Source organism: Centroberyx affinis, unplaced genomic scaffold, assembly GCF_046629955.1.
Source record: "Centroberyx affinis isolate AG114_WGS23_722 - 3 ecotype Tasmania unplaced genomic scaffold, CSIRO-AGI_Caff_v1 ptg000550l_1, whole genome shotgun sequence".
Taxonomy (NCBI): Eukaryota; Metazoa; Chordata; class Actinopteri; order Beryciformes; family Berycidae; genus Centroberyx; species Centroberyx affinis.
The window spans coordinates 230,913-249,765 of record NW_027279195.1 but is presented as its reverse complement, the minus strand read 5'-3'; the positions used below and the strand labels follow the sequence as shown (position 1 = coordinate 249,765).

The following is an 18,853-nucleotide window of genomic DNA, read 5'->3' as shown; positions in this document are numbered from 1 at the left end:
TCATTCCTAATTTGCATGTCTTGTCTATTTGTGTTCTGTGAGGAAAAGCACAATGGTAGAATGCTGTATTGCTATATTGTTATCCTGGAGGACTGGTAACAAGCCCTATCCTATCACTGAGTGACATAAACTGAAACTCAACTGAAAGAGTTTGAGCAAACACTAAAACAGGGATAGGCAACCATGTGTCATGGAGGGTTGAGAGTCTGCAGGTTTTCATTCCAACCAAAGACTATAGCAGGTGATTTCACTGATTAACACACATTCAACCAGAAAGGAGCTAATCAGTGAAATCACCTGGTGTAGCGTTTGGTTGGAATGAAAACCTGCATACTCTCTGCCCTCCACGGTACACGGTTGAATACCCCTGTTATACAATATGTCTCTAGGGGCTGTTGGCACAACATTTTAAACTACGTGTGCGTTCCAATACCCATACTTCCATACTATTTAGTATGCCAGAAAAAGATTTAGCATGTCCCAATTCATGCATGTCAATGCAGTATGCCAGAAAATACCCGGATGCCCTACTACATCCGGTCGAATTTTGCAGTATGCAGGCCAGCATGCTTTTTTGGCTATTCTGACCCACAATCCTCTGCGCAGCGGAAGACACGTCACTTCGACTGAGCCGCATGCTGAGCCGCCAGAGAGAGAAAAAAACAAAACAAACAAACTGCAACCGTATTACTGCGACGGATATATTAGCAAGAGGGTCAAAGTTCAAGACGCAATGTGATGACGAAATAGTATGTCCCAATTGTCTGCCTACTACATGCACAGTACATACTTTCTAAGGGCAGATGTAGTACGTAGTGTAGTAAAAAGAAAAAGTATGCGATTTGGAATGCAGGGTACTTGTTTTCAAATCTGGTGCCAGCTAATTAATTGTGTTCACCTGGTGTCCCAGGTGTGAATCAGTCCATGATTAGATGCTAGAATAAAAACCAGCAGGACTCTGGGTGCTAGAATGAAAACCAGCAGGACTCTAGGTGCTGAGGACCGGGATTGAGAGCCACTGTTAACCCAGAGTACTGCTGGTTTTCTATCATACCAGGTAGTGAATTGCAGTTAATGGCATCCACCTGGCATCCCAGGTGTAAAATAATCCCTGATTAGATGCTAGAATGAAAGCCAGCAGGGCTCTGGGTGCTGAGGACCAGGATTGAGAACCACTGCTGTATCAGGCATCAGCCTAGCCTGTCACTAAAATCATGTCATTGAGTAAAAGTTGGTTAGTAGGTTAAACCACCCAGTTGCCTGGCTGCATCTGTATTATGAATCTGCTCAATAAAGCGTGGAGCGTTGTGTCCAACACTGTAGATGACCTGTGTACATTCGTATGGGGACAGTGGTGTAGTAGCCCAGCAGAGGGGGCTCTTTTAAACTCCCATTGTACATTGATGAAACAACACTGATTTACACTGTAGAAGACTGCGCTACCCTCGGGCACGACGGAATGAAAATCAAGCGTACCCATCGCCGCCCTGTTCTGTGTTCTTGTCCAATCACGGCAGCCTCCTACACCGGAAGTTTTGAGCGAATCGAACGCGGGAAATCCACTGAAGTCTTCAGCTGTTCAACGCAGGACCGGGTGGAAAGTATTTCGAAATAACGTTAGTTGATTGGAAAACAGGTATAACTCGTGTATATTTATAATGCGCACATACACGTTAGTTAACGTCGCATATATATCTGAATTTGCTGTTGTATTCATTTACTAAAGTTACATGTCATTCTCAGTAACCCAGGTTAGGTTAATGCTAACTCTGTTAGCTGCAGTATTCAGTTCTAATGTTAACGTACTAGCTAAATTAGCCTATTAGCTAGCCATTGTTCCGTGTGATCCGTAACGCAATGTCTATATTCACTAGCATATCTAAATTACCAGATTACCAGATTTAAAATGGTCTGATAATGGCGGTATGAATGCTAATGTCTGTTAACTCAGTGGGGTACATTGTGTTTGTTTTCATGGAGGTGGGTGTCGGATATTAGCATGAAGGTGGTAACGTGTGAGATTGCATGGCACAACAAGGAGCCCGTCTACAGTCTGGACTTCCAACACAACGCTGATGGACGCATTCACCGGCTGGCTACAGCTGGAGTAGACACCACAGTCAGAGTGAGTAGTAAGGGAGGAGGGAATACACTTGGTTAAAGCTATACAGTGATGAACTATGCTGTCGTTACTGACACAAAGTGTCTTGTAAGAGAACCTCGCTCTTAACTCACTTTAATGGCCATGTACTTTAAGTACACAGGGGTTTGTCTTTGTCACATGATTGCAGGCACGTTAACAACGTAGTTTTTATACAGTGCAGAGGGACATTGTAACAAAGTGGAAAGTACATGTGAGAGTCAAGGAGTGTATTTGCCTGATATCAGACAGAATTGTCAACTTGTTACACTCCATGGAGTGGGCGGATTCAAAGGTCTGGTTGATAGTTGATATTTTATTTTTAACAAAAAAAAAAAGTTGCCTAGCCTGTTTATAGTGAATTACTGACCTTTTGTTCTGATGTTGATGCAGCTGTGGCGGGTAGAGACGGGCCCAGATGGGAAGGCAGTGGTGGACTTTCTGTCTAACTTGGCCAGACATACCAAGGCTGTCAACGTGGTGCGCTTCTGTCCCAATGGCGAGCTGCTTGCTTCTGGAGGAGACGGTATGTTGCACACACACCTTGCCTTTATTAATGCCTGGTATACCTGAATTTGTTGTGCTCGATAAAATTTGAAGGGTTTCACTCCAGGAAGATATATATGAAATTTGGAAAATCTTTGCTATCTTGAATTTATCGGTCACTGTTTAAAAGACACAGATGATGCTATTCTCAAAACAGAACTATTTTGTACAGACAAAAATACAATGAGCTCTGCTCTACTGAATTGACAACACCAAATTAAAACTACTTGTATGTTTTCATATGATACAGATGCTGCCATTCTGCTGTGGAAGCTCAATGACAGTAAGGAGCCTGAGCAGGCCCTGGTCTTCCAGGAGGATGAAGATGCTCAGCTCAACAAGGAGAGCTGGTCTGTGGTCAAGACACTAAGGTGAGCAAGAACTGTACGCACGCTTTGTTCACTTGAACTTCAATACTATCCAGCATCTTGTTTTTTATGGATTATTATTATTAAACTGAGAAATGTTTTTAGGGGACACATAGAGGATGTTTATGACATTTCCTGGACCCGCGATGGAAATTTCATGGTGTCTGGGTCTGTGGACAACACTGCTATCATGTGGGACGTCACCAAAGGTTTGATGAGCATCATGTTTATTTGGGTTCCATACATGAAGTGTTATTTGTCTTGTATGGTAAATAGGTTTGACAAGTATTTCAGTGATGCAAAGACATGGCATACTGTAAAATATGTGATGGAGTATATCTATATGTTTGATTTATTAATTATAACTGTTTTGTGTTTAGGTCAGAAGCTGTGTATCTTCAATGACCATAAGAGCTATGTGCAGGGGGTGACCTGGGATCCTCTGGGACAGTATGTTGCCACTCTCAGCTGTGACAGGTAGAAAACACAGACTCATTCTGTTTCAGACTGTCCTTCGCTTTCTCTGGTATAATGATCATGAAATTAATTTATTTGTTGTTGCTTGGTCAGTGCCAATCCCTGAAGTCACTGACTATGGGATTCAGTGGATTGATATTGAAGATGTTTTTGTTCCCTCCCTCTTAGAGTGATGCGTGTGTACAGCACTCACACCAGGAAGAAGGCCTACTGTGTCAGTAAGATGAGCTCTGGGCCACTTGGAGAGGGAGAGGTCAGTGTTAGACATGCTTTATGTGATGCTTTATTGACCTCTGAAGGAGGAATTCTCTTTCCACGTGCCCCTCTCCACAGGAACAGTACCCCTGGAGCTGGTAAAGATTCAGGGTCTTTCTCAAGGACACTTCATGTCCTTGCTTACTGTCATAGGGGCTTGAACCCAGGCCTTTTGGTTGAAGGATGGTCTCCCTACTTGCCACCTAGCTGCCGAGGACCCTTACTTGTACATGTTGGCACAAATTTCAAAAGCTGATATGACACAAATTACATACATTCTCCTAGCATGGCATTTGTGTATCGTTGCAGGTCAAGCCCTATAGAATGTTCCACGATGACAGCATGAGGTCATTCTTTAGACGCCTTACCTTCACACCAGATGGATCCTTCCTGCTCGCCCCAGGTACACGCGCACACACACACACACCAACATGCTCAAATTCGAACTTTTAACTGGAGTCTGTCTGGGGAAATATCCTGTGTTGTAATATCCTGCGAGCAGAGATCATAATAAGTTGGATCCTGCTCTTTTCTCCTCAGCGGGATGTGTGGAGGCAGGAGAAAACGTCACAAATACCACCTATATCTTTTCGAGGAAGGGCCTCAAGAGGTGACTATTGCTGTGGGCTATGGCATTGACAAACTATTCTGAATCATAGTGCTGTGCATAGTAACGCTGGTAATCAACATGCAAATCTCTCTGCCTCCTATGTGTTTTAGACCTATAGCCCACTTGCCCTGTCCAACTAAAGCTACCCTGGCTGTGCGCTGCTGCCCAGTCTACTTTGAACTGAGGACCAAGAAGGAAGAAGGCAAGGACATCTGTTAACACTAGAGCAATTAATTAAATCCTTATTTTCTGATTGTCAGTACTCCCTTGTCTTGTTTGGTTTCTTCATTTTCCCTCCAATTCTGTTCCACAGATGGTTCTGTCAGTGTTCTGCCCAGTGTGTTCCAGTTGCCGTACCGCATGGTGTTCGCAGTGGCATCTGAGGACTCCATCTTTTTGTATGACACGCAGCAGACGCTTCCCTTTGGCCTGGTGTCCAACATCCACTACCACACACTCAGTGACCTCACATGGTAAACCATAGTAGTTCCTTGTATATCTAAACACCTTTTTAGAATAGTCATCAGTTAGGGGAATGAAAAGTTTGGTGCACTGAACTGTATTAAAGTTCTGAACCCAAGCTTTACAAAAAAAACTATGAATCTTCATATATGTTCCAAAATGCTTTGTATAGTCGTAATTTGCAGTAAAATGTCTTTTGTTGCATGTATCAGCATAAATATGTCAACAAGTAAACAAAGAAGATATTATTGCATCGTTTTGTTTTTGCTCATTATGCCGATTATGTAAACCAGTTAATTTTAAGTTGTCATCCACAACACATGTGATACTGACTTTATTCTACACACAGTTATTTTTATAATTATCAGAAGGATTAGTTAAAAAGATCAGCAGCTATGATTCATTGATATTTTAGCATTCCAGCCATTGACGTTTGCCTCCTATTATATCATGTCCTGTTTAGGTCTCGTGACGGTTCCTTCCTGGCCGTGTCTTCCACAGACGGCTACTGCTCCTTCCTGTCCTTCTCTCCTGGAGAGCTGGGCACTCCTCTGAAGGAGCCCCCCGCCCTGGAGGTCATTACCCCAAACAGTGGCCTTGAGAAAAAGGGCAAGAAGACTTCAGTGGCCAGGACCTCGTCTCCTGTACCCCAGCCTCAAACCTCTGCCCCCGCTGCCACATCCCACACGGGTCTTGGTAAAGATGCCCCCTCCACGCCCCTGTCCTCTCTCACCTCCCCAGAGGACAAGAAGAACCCCCCTAGTGCCAAGACTAAACCTCAGCCCCGTAGGATCACCCTCAACACCCTGGAGGGCTGGGGGAAGTCCTCTACCCCTAAAGCCACAGCCCCTGCACCTCAGACCCCAACATCTGGAAGCACGAGCGCCCCCTCTACTCCCCAGCCTCGCATCGCCCCTCTTACCCCGACCAGCTCCTCCTCAACCCAGCCACGCATCGCCCCCCTCACTCCCTCCACCCCCAAAGTCCTCAACAGCGCTAACACTCCTGGGCCCAGTACTCCTAAGGCTACAACCACCCCCAAGGGGCCCACTCCAAGGTGAGCACAAAGGGCATCGTCATGTCTGCTTGTCAGAGTGAGAGAAAGAGGAACAGGGAATATGTTATTGTGCCCTAGGTAAGGTGTAAGGCTTTTTACAGACACGGGGGTGCTTTGATTGGTCGCACGTTGTGTGTGTGTGTGTGTGTGTGCCAGTATTGCATGTGTGTGAGAAGTCGACTGTGTTATTCATGGATTATATCAGCATTCAACTATGTGGGTGTTTTATTTATTTATGTGTGTTTGATTTACAGTTACAACCCATATCTGTGAGTAAGTGTGTACATTGCTAAAATCACTAATGTCCTAAATTCCAGTTGAGCTCCATTTCCTGTGTTTGGCAACCTCGTATATTAGAGTTTCTGTTCTGGCAAGATTTTCTGAAAATTCATAATTCACTAACGGTATTAAAACAAACTCAACTCAGATGTAGGCGGTGGGAGGAGTGCCGGGGCATGAACTCTCTGAGACAAGAATACAACATAGTAATTTATGTAAATCCTTGAACTCTTATTCAAATGTTGTGTGTTGACTGGAGCCAGACTGAGGAAGTCTGTCTACACAGGACACACTGCATCCACCTACCACCTACCACCTACCACCTCCCTCATGATGATAAAGTAGCTAAGCTGATTATCTGGCAAAGATACTGGTGAGGGAGGGCATACTCGGAGTAGTAATGCATTTTTTTTTTTACTTTTTAAATGTGCAAAATGTATTTTTTATATATAATTTGTGTAATATCTCTATTCTAAAAATGTAGCAGTGTCATAAGGATCTGTAATAAGCTCAAGCTGTTTTTGTTGGTTTACATGTGCTCATTACTGGCAGTGAGAACAAAGCCCTGTCTGGTATAGGGGATTCGTTGGACCCCCCACTGATTATAAAATAATGATCACTGTAAGAGACTGCTCGCAGACAATGGCAGGCCTGCGTATGGTTGTGTGTTTGGTTTGTCTCTGTGACTCTTAATGTGTGTCTGCCTTGTCAGTCTTGACTAGTTCACTAGTAGACCACGACTAAAGCAGAAGACCAGACTAGGAGATGATGCGGTGGGTCGGTAGTGGTGAACCTTGTTGATTGCGGAAGGGTTTTTTATCTTGTTTTCAGGTTTTATATTCCTACCTGTTTAATGTTGGGGGTTTTTTGTTTATTGGTCAATCACTTTCATACCTTGAGGCCTGTCACTGATCTGCTTTTTCCATTTGTTTCCAGGCGAGTATCTTTGACTCCTGTTGCCTCCCGATCTCCAGCTGCCGGTACACTCTTCACTCCCTCCTCCACTGAGAAGGCCAAACACGGTTAGTATAACCAATAAGGGCAACTTTTATGGATGTTTGTTATTTTATGTGGCCATTTATTTCAAATCTCCCAACTAAACAGAAGTTTGATGGCTGAAAATCATATGTGACACTGAAATTCCTCCATCCTCCATATTGACACAGCCTCAGACTCACTTGCACAATCAGATTTCCAGTGGGATCTGTCACACAGAAACTGTGCTGTCATTGTATCGCAGTATTTTTCTACAAATCCAATGCTTACCCAGTTAGTTGATATTTGCATTGATTCCAGCAGAAGTGTTTTGGTGAATGACAGAGCATTGCTTGCTTCATAGCAATTCAGTGTCAGCATGTACATGCAGGTGTGCAGCGACCCCCACTGTGACGTAGCTTGGCACAAAAGCCTTGATGTATGGCACTTCACTGTAGCTTAAAAACACTGTTTAACAATTGTAATATTTTACAGCTTGACTAGAAGACATCCAGCTTGACTGCAAGATCCTGTCGTCGCACAGTACCAAAGTTACAGAATACAACTGTGCACCAACTGTTACTTAGTTGAACCTTCCTTGTAGGGCAACAGGTCCTGTATTCATCCTACCAACAAGCATTAGTCAAGCTAATCACACCCGAGGTTCAATACAGTATTTATAAATATGTGTATTTTTTTTTTTTTAAATTTAGACTTCTTCTAGAAATGGTGTTATTGGAACACAAGTTTGGGGGGAAAATGTTACAGCCTTCGGAACAACTGAAATCTTCTAGTCTAAAAGACTATCATGGACTCATTCTCTTTACGCTTTCATTGCAGTCACTGAAGGCACACAGTGACATGACCCAATCTTGCATGGCATGAAAAAAGCAAAGCTCTGTCCCATGCTTTTTCTGTATGTTTATGCAATTTCCTACTCTTGTGCTATTCAGATACATTTCCAAAAATAATTTGGGCAAGTATGACTGTATGTGCGTGAAGATTCTTCTCATCAGGTTTCAAGTCACACCAGCCCCCCAGATATTTCACAGAGCATCACGCAGTATCAGCTATGGTGACAAATCAGTAGCAAGTTGGCTAGGTAGCTTCAAATCTAGTTCTGATGCAGTTAAATAGGATCAAAGTTTTTGAGTTTGGGTCGGATTTGAACCCAGGATGTTGTAGATACCTAGTATTATATGCCAGTGGGATAGCCTGACTGACATTTTCAACAAAGGCTACATTTCTGTTGCTAGCATGCCAACTAGTCAGTTTATCTCACCATGCACATTTGCTCATTGCACTGTAGGATGGATCTTGACTGAATCAAACAAGCTTTATGCATATCGTCATTGTCCAGTCATAGTTAGATTGGCTCAGAAATGCAGGTCTATGAGCGTCAGTCTTGGAGCACAAGATTCCTTGTCCTGCTGTACACAGCAGAAAACACATTGTATACATAACCTTGCTGTCATGTGTAACCCTTCTGTCATTGATCCCTACATTTGTATTCCTCCAGAGCGCCCGTCTCCTCCCTCTGATCCGGTGTGCCAGCCTCCGGAGTCCAAACGCCCCAAGACCAGCAACCCTCCAGCCAAGACCAATGTCACCCAGGCTTAGTGTTGGCTGTGGGGACAGGCCAGGTTACATACAGTGGAGACTGGTGTGCTTGAACAGCTGGAATACAAAAACACTTCTCTACGGGTGTAATACCATAATGCAGAATCATCATGTTTTAGTTGATATTGTAATATATCTGTACTTTATCTAACTAGATGCAGGTTTAACCTCACGTTATGCGCTCACCTGTTATGAAACAAATTGCCTTACGGTCATTGTCGTCTTTGAATTATTTCTTCTTTTAGTCATGTATTCGGTTTGTATTATATACATAGTCAGTTAGATAATTGTATTATATTGTGATTTGGGTAACATTTGGATACTAAACTGCTCCTGTAAAAAGGAATATGCACTCTGTCTTATTTCTCATTGAGAACATTACGAAACTAAAACTGTGCCGCAAATCCGAAGGACAAAAAAAACTTTGTCAAGTACTTCAAGGTTTAGTGGATTGTGTGAGCTTTGAATGGTGTAGCATACAGGCTGACTCTTATTTGCCAAATGCAATGGACCAACAGCCTGATTGAAAGGCTCAAAAATTGTCAAGCATTCACAACATTTTCTCTCCGTCTAATAAAGAACATTTCTCCTGCGTCTACAAGTGATCTGTATTAAACAGTCGGGATGATTTGTGCTCTTCTAATCACATCTAGTATGCAACTGTACCGGAGAACCTTGTTTTGTCTGAATCATTGCTGAAAGAGTATAACTCAAGGACAATCCTTGTATTAAACGTCCAGCACAATGAGAATTGCATTTCTCAATTTAATGGTATAATTTAACAAAGGACCTGTAAATGTAAAGTTACCTAAATAATTATAACCGTCAGCATTGTGGAAATTTGACTAACGCCCTTTGAAAAGCTCCCTCTGGTTGTCAACAGAATCAAACATTTAGAATTCCAATATACTTCCTGTTGTAAATGATGTCACCTACACCCAGGCTTTAATGAATGCTCTGATTGGTCTAGAGTATGCATATTTAATTAAGTGTCCCATAGTCTGTAAGACCATAGCCAGCCAGCTACTTTCCAAATGAGCCAAAATCTCTGTGCCTGCATTGTTGCTGGGTGCTGGATATTTGTTCCCCAAAGATAGAAATATTGGCTGCAGTGGAAGGTTCGGCTCTCACTCAGTCCTAACAGCTTTGTACCATCTCACCATCAAAAACTGAAAAAAAATTATGCTCACTGTATTAGAAGTCAACATCAAACTTCCCTGACTTAGATGAAATCATTGCACTGGATGTTTGAGAGAAGAGAACTGGTGTGAAGGTGTATCACAGTGACTGAAGAATAGAGCAGAATATTCATATTCAGTAGAGTTTGACTGCCAAGTTATTAAGGCAGTTTGCTGAGTGGCTGGTAGATGCTGTATTGTCTGCCAGTATTACAATATTTAAGACAATCACAGTAAGGTGACATTGATAGCTACAATAAAAGTCACTCATTTGGCAGTGTGGTTATTTTTGGCTAAGTAATCTTGGTCTCATGTCATATCTGGGGCTTGAATGCAGAGAAGATAAAATCCGGACTCTAGATTGAATAGTTTCCTTATCACTAAATGGAAGAAAGAGCCACTGGATGTATCTCATTCTCACTGTTCAACTTGACTGTGCACCAAGTGAGGCAAATAGTCGACTGACATCGTGTGCGAACAACCTACCTTGATGCACGAGAGAAAAAAAACGAGCTCAGTGGCAGTTCTATCAGCCAATCACATTTCGTCTCGCCGAGGCTCTTTAAAGCTTCTGCTAATGGCCTTTGTCTGAAGGCGGGGAGGAGGCGTCTCGGTTTCGCTGTTCTTTAGTAACAAACAAAAGGTTACGAGTTTAAAAAAAAATGGATTATTTGATCATCTGACTGGCTTTACGCAAACGAGAGCTGTATGGAATGTGTCGGCTACCAAACCGGAGCTTGTTGGCTCGCTTTTGACGGGATCCGCCGGTGATTTGCAACATTTGAGATGATCGGGCAGACAACCTCGCGTTTAGGTCGTTCAAGTCGCGATGCTGAGCAGATAGCTGCATCATCATGTTGCTTCCGAGTCGAGTTAGCGAAAAGAAATCTCAAGTTGACGCCGGAGGTAAAGCTGCCTGTCGTCGTGTAGCTCCGCAGGCCAGCCCCGACCACCGAGCCGGACGGGAGAGGGACTGTTGATAAACAGGACTAGTTGGCGCTGGTCCCTGTTATACGTGGTCATTGTGAAACTGGGGACTTTCTATCACTTGGCGTTTACGCCTGAGATTGGCACGATACTCTCCTGCATTTATTATCTACACTTGGGTGGACAGTGGACATTGGTGTTGATACACACATAGTAACGGCAAAATTACAGATCAATATAACCAAACCCTGTCCAATCAAAATCTTCAGTTGAAATAATATTTAATCGATTTTAGTTTATATTCCGGCAACTGTTTTGGTAGCTGGAGAGAAGAGATGTCCTCCTGGACAGACATGTACAGTGCAGGACCCTGCACTGAAATGCTGCTGACTCCCATCTGAGCATGTTGACTTTCTTCTTGTAACCTAAATTCAAAGCGCCGATGACCCTCATTTAAAACAATACCTTTATAAGCCATAATGAGTACGGTTCATTTCCGCTAACTGATCTGGATCTGTTATAGCTGTCCAATGGGATACGATACCCTAAAACTACTAGGCTGTCAAAGTTTGATTGTCGGGACTCGTAACTAGGCTGCCGGTGGTCTCTTGTCTCCTGTCATCGGGCCCACGTGGAGTTTATGTCGGGACGGTGGGCAACTTTTGGCTGCTGCAGCTCCCCGCCGTGACGCACAAGGGGCGACTCGGCTGAGCGAAACAGGATTGAGTTTTTGTTTATTTCAGGCGACGGAGAGGAAGACGCCGTAGTGCCTCCGACACGGGATAAAGTTACATTACACATCAGATAATCAAGCCCTTTAAACCTATAATAACGCGCATTACGGGAACGCAGAAACGTTTTGTCCGTCCAAACCTTGGTCGGACGGAGACGGGCAGATTGCTGGGGAGATGGATTCAGTCGGTAACTTGAAAGGGCGTGGACCGACGCCGCGCTCGCCCAACTTTGAGGTGATCGACGGGCTGCTGTACCGTAAGAAGCTGGAAAGGGGCTTCATCAACTACCGGGAGGTTTTGGATGAGGACCGGAGACATGAGGCGATCTCCACCTTCCACCGGAGGAGGCCCGGCCTGCGCCACTTCTCCCAGGAGGAAACCTACAAATGCGTGGCTGAGAACTACTGGTGGGAGGGTAGGAACATCAATGCCTTGCCTTGCATCTGACTTCATAGGATATCATGTGGTTCCTGCCTGCATAGTCCTATAACATACAGACTATGGGCTGCTACAAAGCTTGGGGGGGGGGATTTTCTCTGAATCCTAGTTGTGACTTCTCTCTAGTTAATTTTCTTTCCCTGAGCATAGGTTAGTCATTCCTTAATATCAGGAAGTGTAGTACCTTTGAAACACATCCACACACTAATAATTTAATCAATCAAAAGATTAAATAAACAGTCTGAATCAGACATGGAAGGAGGCTGTTAATCATGGCCCTGGCTCCTACTTTGCCTCACATTCTGATGTTGGCGTTATTGTTTTCCCCCGCAGGAATGTACTTCCAGATCCGAGACTTTGTCCTGGGCTGTCCAGAGTGCCTGGGGCAGCGCAGCAAGAGAGCAGAGGTAAGGGCTGACCAGAGCCACAGAGGCTGGCTTTTAGGGCTGGCCGATATGGTTGAAATCAATATCATGATAAGCATAAGGATTTTTCTCGATATAAATATATATCACGATATGGTTCATGTATGCGAAATCACGTTAAATAATCAAATTAATGTTCATCTCATTGAACCGAATGGTAATGTTAGGTGTGATGTCAAACAAAACAGAAATATTCAAATAATGTTCCTACCATACCTCATTTTATCAGAGTTTTTAAGTAAAATTTGCTTGTCATCATCAATTTAGACAGCAGAAATGTGTGTCACGATATTAAAATATCTTCATGTCATCACAATATGATTCCACTGAAAGACGATAAACGATAATATTGAATTATTGCCCAGCCCTACTGGCTGTACAGCAGCTGCTCCGACAAGCAGCGCTGCCTTGAGGTTATTCATTCTCACCCTCCTGTCGAACTCTCATCTCCTCCTCGGTTTTGTCAGTTTTTCTGCATCTCACACATTTCAATTCACACTTGGTCTCTCTCGCTCTCACTTAACTCTCACACGCTGATATTCCAAAAGTGCCTTCTCACACATTATATTCCTCTCTAATGATTTCTCTCTCTCTCTCTGTCTCTCTCTCAGGACCGGGGCAGCGGAGGACGTGTCTCGAAGACGGTGGCGTCGCACAGCGGCGACGTGTTGAGCAAGCTGAGGAGTCAGCGGGAGGCGGGGCTGTTCTGTGACATCACCCTGCGGACGGACGGGCGATCCTACTCGGCCCACAGAGCCGTGCTGGCGGCTGTCAGCGAGTACTTCCAGGAAATCTTCTCAGAGATGGGCTCCAGCACGAAGGCGGACGTAGACCTCACCGGTAGGTCAGAGGGCAGACGCCTAGAGACCAAACTGACCTCGTTAAACGTCACAGCATAGTCGCTCTTTTCGTTCACGTTATTTTTGTCCTCGATGTGTGTTGTCTTTTAGTAGCAGAGGTTGCTCTGATTAAAGCAGTTGTTAGATCCCTAGTCTCCTCCCTTATGTTTACACTTGACTCCCACTCTTCCCACTGTCTCTCTGATCCTCTGTTTACAACCACTCTCTTTCATCTCGCTCATCTCACTCACTCATTGACCAGCGTTGAGCGTATCTAATTAAAGGCTCCCTGTCTCTCAGGTTTCAGCGAGGAGAGCCTGCTGTCCCTGCTGGATTTCTCTTACTCCTCCACGCTGTGCGTGCGCCAGGAGGACCTGCCTGAAGTCATCGCCATGGCCCGCCACCTGGGCATGTGGCTCGCCGTGGAAGCCTGCTCCGCCCTCCTGAAAGAGCAGGAGCAGCTGCCCTCGTGCTGCCCCAGGACGGAGCACGCTGGCAGGGACTTTCCCTCAGCCGGTGCTGGTCCACGCCACCAGCTTCACCAGCAACAGAGGGAAAGGAAAAGGAAGAGGGTCTCGGTGGGAGAGGAGAAGTTGAACGACGACTTCAGTCTGATGCTGGATGGATCAGATGAGTCTTTAGAAGAAAGCCCCAGGCGCATTTTGCGCGGACCACCCAGACTGCAACCCCAAGGCCACAATGGCCTCCCTCTCAGTCCCACACACAGGATGAAGCTCATGGACTTCAAATCTCCCTCTTCCAAGAAGGCCACAGCCCCCCGAAACTCCATATCCACCCCACAGTCACGGAATTGTCCCCCCTCATCCCCCTCAAACACCCGTCTTCTCCGCTCCACTCCTGGTGCCGCCCAGCAGGTTCAGAAGTTGCTGCCCCGACCAGAGAGCCCTCGACGAAACAGAAAATCTCCCTCTATCCCCCGGCCTTCCTGCACCCCCAGATCGAGGCCCGCTGCTGTGTGTAGTCCAGTTAGGGTAAAGCAGGAAGTGGTGGAGGTGGGAGAGGATGAAGAAGATTATGCACGAGCACAGGAGAAGTACAGGCTCATGAACGTCCTGGGGCTGCAGAGGACTGCCCTCCTCCCCAGACCGGAAGATCTGATTGGCTGGAGACAGAAGAAACGCCTGAGGAAGCTGAAGGCCAACAACTACTCGCTGACCAAGCGGCGGAAACCCCGCCCCCCAGCCCCAGGTCTGACATTTGGGGATCTGCCACTGTCACTTCCCCTCTGTAACACCGTCAACACTCGCTTCCTCAACAAGGTCATCAAGACTGAACCTGTGGATCCACTCAGCACGGAGGAGATGAGGGTGAAGAGGCCAAAGTCCACCCCCCGACGTGTCCCTCCCAGTGACAGGAGCATGCGAAGTAAAGGGGTGTTACTCGACGTGCTCCAGCCTGCGCCCAGGCCTGCCTTCGGGGGGAGGGAACTCAGACGCTCGGTGAGGAGGGGTGATAGTGCCCCGCTTCCTGCCCTGCCGCCTGCTCGCCGCAACAAGTTCAAAACGCTGGCGAGGAACACAGTCAGGGTCAAAGCAGAACCAGTTGAGTACTCTATCTCAGGTCCCGCACTCCCATCAAACAGTCGCCGTGGCCACACACCTCGCAGGACACAAGCCAGAAATAAGGTCACCGTGGAGACGGTCAGAACGCTGCGCTACAACAGCGGCCGACCGGTGACAAAGGCCAAGCTTAGGCGGAGTTCCACGAGGGAGGCTGAGAAGACGCAGTGTAAGCCCAGAGAGGAGGGAAGGAAGGCAGGGAGCCAGGGACTGAGGGGGGTCGTGGACACTAGAACGAGAGTTCAGGATAACAAATCTGACGGGCTGCAAATATCTGACCCCTCACCTCCACCGTCCATCTACAGCCATCCTCTGTACAAGGTCATTAAAGAAGAGCCAGCGGACCCCGTGCCGGTGGCTGGACCCTTCCCTGATCCTCCCTCACCAGACTTAGGCAAGCGGCAGAGCAAACCCCCCATCAAACTACTGGACCCAGGCTTTCTGTTCAGCTTCTGTCGGCCGGCAGGGGTGCCCGTGGCGGTAGTGAAGAGGGAGGAGGAGAGCGTGGATATCTGCCTGACGCGCTCCGTGTCACAAGTGGGAGAGAAATTCGGAGCCGAGGAGCCCCAACACAGGGCACTAAGAACCAGGGGAGCCCCCCCCGCCCTGCCTCAGGTGAAGAAGGAGAGGGAGGAGAAGAGTGTGAGCCAAAGCAGGGTCCAGAGACCCAGGCCAAACTCCCATAACAACACTCTTCATCTGGCCAAATCTGCAGGGTCAAAGACCACACGGAACAGGCCAAAGGTACATAGCAGTGGCGAGTGATTCATGTTTCTGTGGCTATAATCCATCCAGAAAAGGGCAGTAGAGAAGGGACACTGTAGACACTGGGTGGATTAAATTAGTTCTTTGTTAGTCATAATCTAACCTCACCTTCTTTTAGGAGTTAGCAGGTCTAATCTAAATTCTAGCTGTGCAGAGAGTTATGTAGATAGTTATGTAGATCTGGAGTATCGTTTCCACTACCATAATATTTCAGAAAAGAATTAGAGGACAAGGATTCTGTAAAAGCATTCAAATAATTTGGGTAACACTTTACAATGGCCTTATTCCACTGTATTAAACTGTCTATTAACCTAATATACAGTGATATTGTGTACTTACAATAGTATTGTAAGTACACGATATCACTGTACTTAAAACCTTGTAATACACCATTCAAATGGCTTAATTCAAATGTGCTGTTACAAAGCATTATGTATTAGGGAGATTTACCTACATACAGTAAAACTTAAAATACTTTTCCATAGGTTAATACACTGGAATAAGGGCATTGTAAAGTAAAGCGTTACCATAATTGGTTATTCACCACATTTTAGGTTTGCATTGCTAGCTTCAGTCATGTTTGAGAAATTGTATTTTAGCATCCATGCTAATGCACATAACTGTAAGGTGTAATTGTTCTGTTTGTCTTCTTCGTGTATCTGCAGCAGCAAGGTAAAGTCGTCACTGTGAGTGGCAGAAAGTGCGACTTGTTGGAATCCATCCATCGGGCGAGGCTAAAGCAGCTTCGGGGCCCTCGTAGTCAGGCCCCCAAGGGCCCGAAGTCGGCCCATGCCTGTCCGCAGTGCCGCACCACCTACAGGGACTGCGATGCGCTCATCATGCATCGCCTCAGGCACATCGAGGGCAAGCATTGGCCATGTCCGGTAAGCAACAGCAGCCTTAAACCATACCTGACCCACTTGGCTCTAGAGTCTAAATCCTCCATCCACATCCTCAGCGTTACTCCAATTTCTCCCCTATCTTCACTCCTTATCTATTCGTTTCTGTGCTCTTAACCCTTTCTCCCTCTGCGCTGTGCAGCTCTGCAGTAAGACGTTCTTTCGACTGAGGAATGTACGGAACCACATCCGTACCCATGACCAGAAGTTGTACAAATGCCGCAGCTGCATTGCCGCCGCCTCCTGAGGCGGGCTGAGCAGAGACTGAGGTGGGTGGGAGCATGAAAGGCTGAGCCACACTGAACTGAATAGCTGATATGCTTTGTGCTTGGTTTGCACGTCCACCATCCTTCGTGCAGGGTTCCCTCTGGCCTTGAAAATACTTGGTTTGTGGATTTGAGAAATATAAAATAAGGCCTTAAAAGTTTTTGAAAATGAATAGATTTCCTTGAAAGTACTTGAATTTTTTTTAATTAAAATGTAGCACCCAGGGGCGCCCTGGTGGCTCACCGAGTAGGGCGCGTACCATTTGGCTCAGGCCTTCCCGTAGCGACCCGGGTTCGAATCCGACCCGTGGTCCTTTGCTGCATGTCCTCCCCTCGCTCTTTCTCCCATACCTTCCTGTCTCTCTCTCACTATATCTCTCAAATAAAGCATAAAAAATGCCAAAAAAATAATCTTAAAAAAAAAAAAATGTAGCACCCAAATTCATCGATATGTCTCAGCTCTCTCTATCAACACTTTATGTTGAGGAAAACCCTAGGATGGATATTTGCATTGTTAGCAGCAGTTTTAAAATGACTGATTTCACCGTGTTTTTTTGACTTGGCAAGAAGTGAAAAAAACATTATTGAGGCCAAATTGTGTCCTTGAATTACATCAAACAAGTCATTGAAAGGGAACCCTGTTCATGGAACTGTTGAAAGAGGGACTATAAGTTGTTTACGGCAGCGCAGTGTGCAGAGGATATGAGTGTGTGTCTTTTCTGTCTGTAGACCGGAGTGTATTGTGATCACATGGGTTCACTATCAGCATTGATTCTCCAGAGCGCCTTGTCAAAACGTTTTTCAACAGTCCTGTTTATTTTCCAGGGTGAAGGCTGTCAGTGTCTGAGATCAATGAGCGAGATGGAGAGAGAGAGAGACACACGGTCGATCAGCAGCTTGTACATACAAAGCATCCGTCACACACAAGCACACCGGTCTGTGGAGAGGCATAATTACTCTGATTCTAATCAGTGCCGTTGTCAATGATTGCTAATGTTATTTAAATAACCAAACCAAGGTTCCTGTGTGCATTTCGGTAGCAACAGGGGTTAAACTTGAACGTTACACTCAGGGGGTGGGGAACTGTGATGCCACGGTGTAAAGTGATAAAACATTGCAGTTGTGTATAAAATGAAATGCAAAATGATTGTGATGATAATTATTATTACTACTACTTATTGCTATCATTATTTTTGTATGTATAGATGAATCTTGAGTGCACTTATATCATAGCTTATGTTGTAAACCTAAGAAATGGTAATGAAATTGAAGGTCGGAGTTCACGGCGGGAATACTTGAAGTGATGCTGGAGCTGGAGGGAATACTTGAAGTTGGAGGCTGTCCTGTGAGTGAGATGGTCCTTTGGGTGTTTCAGTGGGTGTCTCCTAGTCTTTGTCCTTTGGTGTTCAGATTAAGTATGACTTGGCTAGTCTCCCTCTCCCTTTGTATTGATCTGCTAGTCCCACTGTAGTCCGAGGGCCGGGGAGGAGGATTTGACCGGGGCTAGTGTGATGACACCACTGCATGTGTATCTGCAGGTTCATTGTACTCCACTGTCTTTTCTAAGGCTGCCAATTTTAAAAAGGGAAACGTATCCGATTTTAATGTGAATTTCTGAGTAGTAATCAACACAAGTGTGTCATTACGGATGTTTTATTGATCTTTTCTCCCGCTTTAATCCAAGACAAGGCTCTTGTCTTCCTTGTTCTATTTCAGATTTTCCCTCCTACTGAATAAATGCAATGTGTGCACATAAAGAGACATTTAAGATGTTTCAGAAATTGATTTTAGAAATAATTGAGCATTGTCCCTTGTTATCTGTCAAAAGATATTGAATAAATTTTTGCCTTTTATATCCTGTCATTCTTGCCTTAATTTCACATTCCGGGATGGGTATTGTACACTGTAACTGTGAAATTAATGAATGGAAATGTTGCAGCTTGTGAATACACTTAAATGTAGTGTAATTTCTAGTGTGACAAATCTCTTGATTATCTACTGGATAGTTATTTG

At 45.2% G+C, this 18,853-nt stretch overlaps 2 protein-coding genes across 3 annotated transcripts; both read left to right on the top strand.

Annotated features, from left to right (window-relative positions):
* Positions 1 to 1,542: 1,542 nt before the first annotated feature.
* Positions 1,543 to 9,375, top strand: chaf1b (chromatin assembly factor 1, subunit B). Its single transcript, XM_071518097.1, has 14 exons — positions 1,543 to 1,636; positions 1,981 to 2,125; positions 2,534 to 2,666; positions 2,937 to 3,057; positions 3,160 to 3,263; positions 3,435 to 3,531; positions 3,700 to 3,784; positions 4,096 to 4,189; positions 4,327 to 4,396; positions 4,507 to 4,598; positions 4,710 to 4,869; positions 5,322 to 5,915; positions 7,131 to 7,216; positions 8,689 to 9,375. The coding sequence occupies exons 2-14, from the start codon at positions 2,000 to 2,002 to the stop codon at positions 8,787 to 8,789; spliced, it is 1,863 nt and encodes a 620-aa protein (XP_071374198.1). The 5' UTR covers positions 1,543 to 1,636; positions 1,981 to 1,999; the 3' UTR covers positions 8,790 to 9,375.
* Positions 9,376 to 10,595: 1,220 nt separating this feature from the next.
* On the top strand, positions 10,596 to 18,646 carry LOC139642989 (uncharacterized). 2 transcript variants are annotated; one of them, XM_071518096.1, is made up of 7 exons: positions 10,596 to 12,043; positions 12,400 to 12,473; positions 13,103 to 13,331; positions 13,631 to 15,654; positions 16,344 to 16,559; positions 16,717 to 16,843; positions 17,666 to 18,646. In XM_071518096.1, the coding sequence occupies exons 1-6, from the start codon at positions 11,803 to 11,805 to the stop codon at positions 16,819 to 16,821; spliced, it is 2,889 nt and encodes a 962-aa protein (XP_071374197.1). In that variant the 5' UTR covers positions 10,596 to 11,802; the 3' UTR covers positions 16,822 to 16,843; positions 17,666 to 18,646. The 2 variants fall into 2 exon arrangements, with proteins under 2 accessions (XP_071374197.1, XP_071374196.1); XM_071518095.1 differs by having other exon boundaries at positions 16,341 to 16,559.
* The last annotated feature ends 207 nt before the right edge of the window (positions 18,647 to 18,853 follow it).